Source organism: Clarias gariepinus, chromosome 24 (assembly GCF_024256425.1).
Source record: "Clarias gariepinus isolate MV-2021 ecotype Netherlands chromosome 24, CGAR_prim_01v2, whole genome shotgun sequence".
NCBI classification, from domain to species: domain Eukaryota; kingdom Metazoa; phylum Chordata; class Actinopteri; order Siluriformes; family Clariidae; genus Clarias; species Clarias gariepinus.
The window spans coordinates 361,784-373,271 of record NC_071123.1 but is presented as its reverse complement, the minus strand read 5'-3'; the positions used below and the strand labels follow the sequence as shown (position 1 = coordinate 373,271).

Below are 11,488 nucleotides of genomic sequence, written 5' to 3'. Positions count from 1 at the left end.
CCACTCTAACATACTTCTCTGCCACTCCAGACCTTCTCATACAACACCACAGCTCCTCTCTTGGCACTCTGTCATATGCTTTCTCTAAATCTAAAAAGACACAATGCAACTCCCTGTTTCCTTCTCTGTACTTCTCCGCCAGCATCCTCAAAGCAAATACTGCATCTGATGTACTCTTTCTAGGCATAAAACCATATTGCTGCTCACAAATGCTCACCTCTGCCCTTAACCTAGCTTCCACTACTCTTTCCCACAGCTTCATTGTCTGGCTCATTAGCTTTATACCTCTATAATTGCCACAGCTTTGCACATCTCCCTTGTTCTTAAAAATTGGCACCAATACACTTCTCCTCCATTCCTCTGGAATCCTCTCACTCTCCAAGATCTTGTTAAACAAACTTGTCAGAAACTCTACTGCCACCTCTCCTAAGCACTTCCATACCTCCACAGGTATGTCATCAGGACCAACAGCCTTTCCACTCTTCATCCTCTTCAACGCCCTTCTCACCTCACTTCTACTAATATTTGCTACTTCTCGTTCCACAACAGTCACCTCTTCTACTCTTTGTTCTCTTTCGTTTTCCTCATTCATCAACTCCTTAAAGTACTCCTTCCATCTTCCCATCAGCCTCCTGGCATCTGTCAGTACATTTCCATCTCTATCTTTAATCACTCTAACCTGCTGCACATCCTTCCCATCTCTATCTCTCTGCCTTGCCAACCTGTACAGATCCACCTCTCCCTCCTTACTGTCTAGCCTAGCATACAAGTCCTCATATGCTCTTTGTTTGGCCTTTGCCACCTCTACCTTCACCTTACTCTGCATCTCCCTGTACTCCTGTCTACTCTCTTCAGTCCTCTCAGTGTCCCACTTCTTCTTAGCTAGCCTCTTTCCCTGTATACACTCCTGGACTTCCTCATTCCACCACCAAGTCTCCTTGTCCACTTTCCCCTTACATGATGATACACCAAGTACCCTCCTACCTGTCTCCCTGATCACATTGGCTGTAGTTGTCCAGTCAACTGAAAGCCCCTCCTGACCACCCATAGCCTGTCTCAACTCCTCCCTAAAGACTTCACAACATTCTATCTTTCTCAGCTTCCACCACTTTGTCCTCTGCTCTGCCTTTGTCCTCTTCGCCTTCCTCACCACCAGGGTTATTTTACACACCACCATTCTGTGTTGTCTGGCTACACTCTCCCCTACGAACACTTTGCAGTCACTGATCTCTTTAAGGTTACAACGTCGACACAAGATGTAGTCGACCTGAGTGCTTCTGTCTCCACTCTTATATGTCGCCCTATGTTTCTTCTGGAAGAAAGTATTTACTACTGCCATTTCCATCCTCTTTGCAAAGTCCACCACCATCTGTACTTCTACATTCCTACAGGACCGATCCTAAAGACCAAACCTGCCCATCACATTTTCATCACCTCTGTTCCCTTCCCCAACATGTCCATTGAAGTCTGCACCAATCACCACTCTTTCACCTCTGGGGATGCTCTGCATCACTTCATCTAACTCACTCCAGAATTTCTCCTTCTCTTTTAACTCACATCCTACCTGTGGGGCATAACCACTAACAACATTGAACATTATCCCTTCAATTTCCAGCTTCAGACTCATCACCCTATCTGATACTCTCTTCACTTCTAGAACATTCCTTACAAACTCCTCTTTTAGAATAACTCCTACTCCATTTCTTTTCCTATCCACACCATGGTAAAACAATTTGAACCCTGATCCTAAGCTTCTAGCCTTGCTACCTTTCCACCTGGTCTCCTGAACACACAGGTGGATAACCTTCCTTCTCTGCATCATATCAACCAACTCTCTTCCCTTCCCTGTCATAGTCCCAACATTCAAAGTCCCTACTATCACTCCTAAACTCTTGCCTTTCCTCTTTTCTCTCTGCTTTCAAACACACCTTCCTCCTCTCCTTCTTCGACCAACAGTAGCCCAATTTCCACCAGCACCTTGTAGGTCAACAACACCAGTGGCGGTCGTTGTTAACCCGGGCCACGACCGATCCGGTATGGGAATTATATTCGTGATTCGCATCATTAATTTGGCAAATGTTTTACGTCGGATGCCCTTCCTGACACAACCCTCTGCATTTATCCAGACTTGGGACTGGCACAAAACGACACTGGAGTGCGCCCCCTACCCCCCCCCCCCCCGGGGTTGCATTATTTAAATTTAGATATTTAAATTATTTAAATGTAGGTACTTTAAATACAAAATTTATTTTAAAAAATTTATCTGTGTCAGAACATACCCACAGGAGGGTTTAAGTTTTACCCCTCGGGCACAAGAGGTGTCCAAATTTGCCCCATTGACATATAATGGTAACTTACATAGGAACTTTAAAACTGTGGATTCCATCTGTCATAGAGACCCAGGGACAGGCTCGTTTAACTTACAGTAGACAACCATCAGCTTTTGCGTTTATCATGATGCTCATAAGCCATGCACCCTAGCAACTCAAACTCATGGAGAATTTTCTTCACAACAGTATATCATAGAGACATAGGGCTTGGTTTATATCATTCATAGTTGACAGAAGCCTTTGATTTCTTTATTGGCCGGAGCCAAGCCACTCCCTAGCAGTAAAACAGAGTACCCTAGCAATTATTTTGCAAGACATTTATCTCTGCATCAGAACATTAAATAGACATGTCAGTTTCGTCTTTGAACTCATGCCAGCAAAGAGGGCTTCTAACATGCTACACAAGCTTGCAGTAAATAGCTAAATGTTAATATCCAGTAGCTAGCAACAATAATCAGATGAATCCGTTTGACCAATCAGCCGCAATAACAATACCCACATGTACTCCGATGACCACACAGAAACTTGCTGCATAGCGTGAAAAGTTCTTCATTCGTGTTAGACAGTGAAAGAAACATGCCAAAGGTATTTTAGCTGTTTTATTTAATGTTTCAATGTTAACATAAATAATTAGCAAATATGCTATAAGCTAAAAAATAAAAGATTTTTACATTTAATTTGCTGGACACCGTTTAGGGTAAAATGAGACTCTTGTACATGTTCTAATGTTATTTTCTATCTGCCGAGCCAGTTAGAGGGAAACTGAATATACAGTATATCTTACACTGGTTCAAACATACATATGTTACTTACAGTAGGTATTCATTTCAAAAGCTTTGTATGTTATAAAAAAAAGTGAGATTAGGAAATTTGTGTTTCTTGTTTCTTAGTTTGCAATTTTGTAAAGATATTTAGTTTTATTTTTTTATTTTATTAAATGTATTTTATTATTTGGAAATGTCAGAATTTGTACATTATTTTATCATTTTGTCTGGCTGCTTACATAATAAAAATTACGATAAAACAGTTGCTCAGTACTTGATTAGTCTTTTCATCATATTATTGTTTGCTCTCACTTGAGTACTATTTTGGATGACTACTTTTTACTTCTACTTGAGTAATATTATTTTGAAGTACAGCTGCTCTTACTTAAGTAAAAATGTTGGCTACTCTATCCACCTCAGGTAGCTATGAGCTAAAAAATGTTAAAATATGCTATTCACATTGGAGTCATGCTATCAACATACTAATCATGTTAGCATCATGTCAGCAACATGCTAATCATGTAAGCTTCCTGCTAGCAACATGCTAATCATGTTAGCATCTTTAAAGCAACATCCTAATCACATGCTGCTCTTGTGCTCCCAGTGATCCAGACCCCATCTGCTCTCTGCACCTGCTGACTCTGAACTTCATGTTAATTTAAAGAACTTCTGTTATATTAAACTTTCAGCTGATTAATAAAATTTATTTGAATTGGAGTCATGCTCCATCATGCTAACATGATTAGCATGTTGCTAGCTACATGCTAATATAGTTAGCATAATGCTCGCGACATGCTAATCATATCAGCCACATGTTAGAAACATGCTAATCCTGTTAGCATATCCATAAATGCTGTGTGTGTTAACAGCCTCTTACAGCTTGCAGCCCTTATACAGTGCTGTGTGCTTAAATTAAAAAGAGAAAAGGAAAAACCCTTAGCCTTCTGCTCTTGTACAAATATGAACAAGGCACATGCTTTAAAAGTCAGATAAAAAAAAGTTTTAAAAATATATTAACGTGTTACATTATAAGTTGTAATTTGCCGGTCTAAGTGACCAGAAGTTGGGTTGTTATTTATTAACTGTTGACTAAGTCTCAAATCCTGTGTTATGTTGCAAGATAAAGCAACAAATCTTGGGTCCCAGACTGTGTTTTGAGTGGTAAACTTTCCTGCCCGTACTGTTGCACTGAAACACTGCCATAGGAAAGAACTTCAGTTTTTTTTATTCATTCTAAAATCATTCTGCAGCTACATCTTACATTGCATAGTAAAATGTATTTTAGATTGAGTAAATTCTATGTTCTAGGGGTGTAGGAAATAATGGGCGTCAAGGGTGGGGGTGACGGGGTGGAGGGTTTGGAAGTCAGTACAGAGTGGTAGAAAAAGCAAGCTACAAAGTACATCAGGGAAATTTTATTTTATTTTGTTGTGAACAATCTTGAAAAAAAGACGCGACATCTGGACAATCCTCAAAGGTATCTGGATTTTTTTTTTACAAATGAAAAATATCATATAAAGCAGGTTTAACACTCAGCGTTCACCCTCACTTAAACACACAGCATATAGAAGCTCTACTGGTGAAAGGTCTGCATCTGAATCTAAGCTAATCTAATCTAAATCTTACCCTATCGTATTACAATCCTAGTGATTATTTCTCAGGTAAGCAAAGAAACCCTTATTCCCATCATTCCCTAAAAAATAACTATATACTGTATGTTGATGTGCTACATGCATTACATCATCACAGTAAGTGTATCTCGAGTAATTCAATCAAAAAATGATCGAAGCAAAATCTTCTGCTAAAAGCTTGCATTATGTTTTTGTGCAAATATTTGTTTGCCGTGACACAGCACGCTTCCAGGTGCAAGCCGCCACTAAACCCTGACGAAGAAGAAAAAGCGCATACGTCACCCACAAAGCGGAAGGGGACACAAACAGTTAGCTTTGTATTGATCTGATGAATCGTTCTGTTGTGGGCTGTAAAATGGAAGGAAGCGATAAAAATACCAGCGAAGAAGAAACCAGTAAAATGAAAATGACAATTTTCAGTAAAGGCTTATATGTTATGCCTGAGCTGTAGATTTTGAAACTTTTAGTTTTGAAGTTAAGTTGCACAAATGAGTTTTTTTGTATATTTATTTTATTGTGTGTGCTATGCGCAAAATGCCCCCCTGCCATGGATTGCCCCCCCCCTACATAATCTAAAACATAAATTTATATATACAACATATCTTTTTTTTATATTGCTTATTTTATAATTCAATTTGTTTGGCGCAATTTGTAATTTATAAACCTATTAATTTATGTTCTAATATAATATTTGATAGAGATTATGTGTGGGTAAGGGGGGTCAATCCGTGGTACGGCGGCATTTTAGCGCATAACAGTGTGCCTTAGTTTTTTTTATACTTAAAGTCATTTAAAATACCTTTTTTTAGTTTTTGCATCTGAGAAAAGGCTTTAAAATAAGAATCCATGACACTGTAATGCACTTAACTCATCTCAGTCATTGTGAATAATGACAATGTTTATTTTTGATAAAATGCTGTAAGCATAAAAAAAAAAAAAGTAGATTTTTCTAAAAAGAAAACCAATTAATCTTTGTTTCTCTTATATATTTTACATTGGTGTTTCAAAATTATATTTTATCCGATTACACAATTACATTTTTGGTAGAATACTCGATGACTTAAATATTTGATAGCTACAGCCCTACTCCTCAGACATCATTTTGATCAGATTCTCCTTGTTGATCGCGAACAGCTTCCAGCCCTGCTCCAGAGAGAGGTCATTGGCACCGCGTCGCTTATAAAACTCGATGGACGACTTGTTCCACTCTGCAACGATGAAGTTCAAACTGCTGCAGCGAAATTTCACCGCCATCTGAGGGAGAAATAACAACCACAAGAGATGATGGTGAGCACTGACTTCACAATAGTAAATCATTTTGACCCACTTTTTCGCAGGAAAATGTTGGAAAATGTTAAAAACTCACATGGAAAAGAGTGTAAAAATGAAAAACATAACAGAAATTTTCCCTAAATCCTCGTAAAGGCGAAGAAATGTATTTACAAGTATACAATAACTGAAATATAGCCCAACTTAAGCAGTATTTCTCTTTGTTATATTTTTATTTAAGTTTTTTTTTTCAGCTTGTTGAAATAAAAAATCGTCTCACTCCTTTGGCAGCTCATTGTTATTATTTATGAAATAAGTTCTTGAATGATCCTATTTAAGTATGTTTCATGCTCCTATATTTTTTTAATTATAAACCCTAATGAGAAATATTTTATATATTTAGCTTTACTCAGCATTTCTTCACTCACTCAGAGACTGAGTTTAGTTGAGATCAGGTTATGACCCGACTCCGAGCAGAGCACCAAAATCACACAGCAGGTAACAGGAAGAGTCAGGCCTTGACCCTCCACAGGTTTATGAGATACACAAATAATTCCGATTAAAGATTAACACGAATATAGAGTTTTATCTTATCAGTCAACCTTTGGGCAGACATGTCTGTGGACTGGTGCGCTGTACACAAGTGAAATATTAACATACACATAACTGGAAACAGAGCATCGTTGAGGGACAGATACTCACACGACTTAGGTACTTCAGGATTTCTGACCCAATTCCAAAACCTTGTGGAAAAAACAAAACAAAGAGATTTTTCTTAATACAAAAACAAGAAAACTGGATGAACAAAATTTAAAAATACAAACTCTCGACAGTAAATGTTGTATCTCACAAACACCTCATTTTAAGCACATTCAGTTGCACAAAGGACAAAACAGGAGTTGAAGCACAAAAAGGGACCTTGTTTTTTTTTCTGGGAGCATGATCCCGAACCACTCTTTCACACTCTGAGTCCTGGAATATGTTCATGCCATCAGGAAGAAAGAAACCCTCCATAGATGTGATCCTCTGGTGATTCAGTACATTCAGGTGGTCAGCTGACTTCATTTTATTGCCCCATAACGTTACTGAGTCTCGACCTGAGTAACTGATCAACCCGAGATCATAACACTGTCTCCAGAGGCTTGTACAGTGGACACTATGCATGATGGGAGCATCGCTTCATGTCCTTCCCTTCTCACCCTGACACGCCCATCACTCTGGGATAGGCTCGGTCTGGACTCATCAGTTCACATGACCTTTTTCCAGTCCAGTCTTTATGATCCCCAACAAACTGAAGCCTGAACTGAAGAGTCCCACAAACAATGGTTTTCTTATGGACACACAGCTGTTTAGTCCTAATTTTGTGAGTCTCATCGGCTAAGTACCTTTTTTTATAAGAGTGTGCAAAATAAAAATTATTATACTGTTTTTCCATTGCTGTTTGGGCAAAGGAGCAAGTTAATGATGAGGTAATGTGACTATGGATTGCTTTATATAATAACTTCTGATATTTATACCTCTAAAATCCTTCATGACATAAAAGTCCTCCAGGTAGAGCAACTTCCCGATCCAGGGGTCATAGGTGAAGTAGTACATGGCGAAGCCGACCACCGTGTGGCCTGGCAAGAAAAAACATTACACTTGTAACACAATAAACACACAACATGACATGCTGTGTTAGAAGTTTTATTGGTGTGTCTGTTTATGAATCAAAGGTTTAACTTGGACCACCCATCCTGCACACCAACGATTTATCACTCAGCTCAATCAGAGAGAGAAGGTTAGGACATTCTGGGGTTAGCTGGGGGCAGATGTTGAAGTTGTGCAAGTTGGGTTGGTGAAGTTGCATTATATTCTTGAATCCTTACCTGTGTGTTAATGTGTATGTTACACTACTGTAACCGATCTTTCAGTTTACCTCCCCGCCCACGCATGTACACCAATCACATGGTGTACAAGGCGCAGCAAGAGACCGTAGCCTGAAGACATAAATTACAGAGTGGCGTTTTTATATTTGGGTTTTACACATGAAGTATAAACAATGACCATGTTTACTATGTTTCAGGATTACCAACGTTTGTTAGACACAGGCTACATTTCTGTTGTTAGACAAAGTGAGGTCTGGTACACTAGAAACTTTAAAAAACAATTAAAATAATGGAAAATAGATATGGAAGATAAGACAGTGCTTCGTGTGGTTTTATAGCGCCAGCTATTGGAGATTTCTTAAAGCTGCAGCTGGGTCGAGAACTGTTGTCCCAGTCTGACCACAACTAACCAACTAAACATGTAACCAGTGCAAAACTGATGCTCTTGTTTGCACATTTGCACGTGCACTTTATGTTGTCTATAAAAATGTTAGACTTAGCTAGTTAGTTTTTGTTAATTTATGTTGTAATTTATGTTAGGTCTCTCTGTCCTGTCTCTGCTAGCCAGTTAACTAGGCCTCTTGGTTAGCTAGTTTAGTGTCTCTGTTAATTTATGTTGTAAATTTATGTTGCATGTAGCACCTTGGTCCTGGAGGAACGTTGTTTCATTTCACTGTGTACTAACTGTATATGGTTGTAATGACAATAAAGCCTACTTGAACTTGAACTTGAACACAACAGAAAGCATTGGCCACTGCCATCTGTGAACGCCAGCTTATTTGTCAGCAAGGAGAATATCGGCTGATATACAGTTATATTTAATTTAAAAATATGATGTAAATATTAGTATAATATGTTATGAATAATTCTAATTAGTGCTTAATATTTTAAATGTTCATCACGGTTTCACAGAAACAGTGCTTTTGATGTTCTGTCAGTGAGAGTGTTTATGATCACGTCACGGCTTAGTGGATCTCTCTCTCTCTCTCTCTCTCCATTGCACACAGACTTTCATTTACATTTACATTTCCGGTATGCTATAATCCAGTCTGGACGTGAGACAGTTTATTAGCAGGTTTCAGCCGGTTTATTAGAGCGTGGCAGTGTGAAAGTGAAAGCCAGAGGTCACGTGTCTCACCCTCAGCGCTCTGCTGCTCTCTCGGCACTTCAGCCACGACACAGTGATAGAAGGGATGATCGCCGAAACCATCCTCCAGCAAGTCTACAAATCACACACAGGAACAAGACATGATGAATAATTCAATTCAACTTTTATTTGGATAGCGCTTTTAACAGTTGTCATTGTCGCAAAGCAGCTTTACACCAGAAAAAAAGGTTTATATTTAAAATAAAATATAAACCCCCGGGGGGGGGGGGGTGAGAGGGGGGCTGAGTGGAGGGGTTCCCTTCTGAAGATTGAAATGATAGTTTTGACAACTGCATGTTTAAGTGCATGCGTTTGTTTAAATTGCTCCAAGTTTATTTAATTAAGCTTATATTTTGTAAAAAAAAAAAAAAAAAAAAATATATATATACTTAAAATTTGACATATTTCGCAATCATTTGTATGGTTAGTTATAGGTAGTAATAACAAAAAAAATAAATATACCTGACCACACCATCGTCCTTTTTTTCCTTTTATTTTACAATTCGACCACTGTATATAGAGCCGGGCCAAGGCATAAGCGAACTAAGCGGCTGCTTAGGGCCCCCGTGGCCACCAGGCGGCGCCAAGAATAACACAGATTATTATTTTATTTTTGGGGGACGGGGGTGGTATTATGTCAATGGATATTGGTAATTTTAGAAAAACCCAGTATTAAGTAAAAAATAAAAAACACTAGCAATGCACTATTTAACAAACAAACCAAAGAACCTGCAATACTTAAGGGGGTGAAAGATGTGATTATTAGAGCTGATTGAAGAGGCAGCAGCACTGCAGCAAAACCATAATAAATTTCACAAAAAATTACACATCCTTCAGTGCAAAGAAAAGAAAAAAACAAAGGAAAAAGAAAAAGGATAATGGTATGTTAATAAGAAAATTCATGTAAACTAAGCTACATTGCAGGCTAACGTTAGCTGGCCAGGTAATTAACAGCCTCGGTAACCTATGTTTAAATGAACATCCCTAAATAGACTTGACATCTTAATATATTGTAATATAACAAATTACTAATTACTTGTATTAAAGTTAGTGTCTTCTGTGTAAAAATTTCTGGGTACATACAGTTTCATAAACTTGATACTAATAACAGCTTAATATAATTTATATTAGCCTACCTTTGGGATCTTTGCTATTATATTCTAATATCATTATGCCTCAATTAGCTAGTTACAGATTAAGAGTTGTTGCTTTATATGTACAGTCATCTCGGTGTATATATATAGGGTCACACAATCACACTCTCCCCGCTTTTGATTTATTTATTTATATGGAACATCAGTATGGATGTTGTTCTTTGTTGCAGTCATAGGGAATGGACAGGTGCTTCAGGGATTTGATCCAAATTTTAAAGATCCAAAACACACATACTGTTTACAGTTTGGTCTCTTTATTCTGAGACTCTGCCTGTTGTTCTTGCCCTACCTTTCTCAGTCAGAATGACCTGTTCCTCCATCTTCTCATACTTGGCAAGTTCCTGGGACATGCAAACAGACAGACAAACACTTAATAAAAAATAACAAAGGAAGTTAAGTGTGTTTACTAATGCTTGAGTTTAAACATGATCAGTGTGTAATTCTTTACCTAAATAAAGTCTACCCTTATAGTCAGTGTGTGTTACAGCACAGAGCACATACTGTACGGATACTGTACTGTGGGTTCTCCTGGTGTACGTGATTGTGTCCTGTTGTTATTCTTGTTTGCACATTTGTTATCGTTTTGTGTTTTTGTACAGTTCTGAGATAGTTCTGTTGATTGATGGTGTTAATTTGATGTATTAGCTAGTCAGCTAATTAGGTTTTGTGTTAGCTGAGAGCTGCTGTACCTTTATGAGTCGCAGGAGATCCGCCACGTCCTCGCGCTCAGCCTTCCGTAACGCGAACCTGGACATTTTCTCTTTTTATTTTTCTTCCCTTTGCTGAGGAGTCCTCGGTATGTGAAAACGAGCAAAATGTGCTTCTTCATCCGCTCCCCCGGTGGGCCGATTAACCCTCACCGCCGAGTCCGGACCGGTTCGGTTCCACCGGTACTGCTGCTAAACAACAAAAACAACAACAACGCGTTAATGCGCGCGGAGAGACCCGGCACGGACACGCGAGCGCTCTATTTATACAGTGTGTTTGTGTGTGTGTGTGTGTGAGATATTAAATGTTACGTAATCTGTTAAGGTGTAAACAGTTTGATTATCATTAGTAACAGATATTTAAGAAGTTCAAGCTAAACTCAGAAAACACTGTAGTTTAAGTCAAATCGGCTTTTATTTTCATTTCTATTATATTTTGTAGTTAAAATGTCATAAAATGTCACTTTAAATAGTGATATATTTACATTATTGTTGGTCGATTAGGATAAAAATTATAACCATGACTTTTGTTCAATATTAACATTCTGATTATTAAACATGCTTTTTAAATTGGGCATAAAAGTGTACAACTCGTCTCTGTAACGTGGACACTATAGA

The 11,488-nt window shown here is 38.3% G+C and overlaps 1 protein-coding gene across 1 annotated transcript; it reads right to left on the bottom strand.

Annotated features, from left to right (window-relative positions):
* Window positions 1-4,498: 4,498 nt before the first annotated feature.
* On the bottom strand, window positions 4,499-11,120 carry LOC128511984 (diamine acetyltransferase 1-like). The gene is made up of 6 exons (XM_053485049.1): window positions 10,853-11,120; window positions 10,453-10,504; window positions 9,001-9,084; window positions 7,512-7,613; window positions 6,697-6,737; window positions 4,499-5,979 (listed from the first exon to the last, which is right to left on the bottom strand). The coding sequence occupies exons 1-6, from the start codon at window positions 10,916-10,918 to the stop codon at window positions 5,809-5,811; spliced, it is 516 nt and encodes a 171-aa protein (XP_053341024.1). The 5' UTR covers window positions 10,919-11,120; the 3' UTR covers window positions 4,499-5,808.
* Between the last annotated feature and the right edge of the window lie 368 nt (window positions 11,121-11,488).

Coding starts and splice junctions, on each gene's coding strand:
- LOC128511984 (XM_053485049.1), bottom strand. CDS start 10,918: ATGTCCAGGTTCGCGTTACGGAAGGCTGAGCGCGAGGACGTGGCGGAT. Junction 9,085..10,452: donor GGTCATTCTGACTGAGAAAG/GTAGGGCAAGAA, acceptor TGTGATTTGTAG/ACTTGCTGGAGGATGGTTTC. Junction 7,614..9,000: donor AGAGCAGCAGAGCGCTGAGG/GTGAGACACGTG, acceptor TTTTCTTGCCAG/GCCACACGGTGGTCGGCTTC.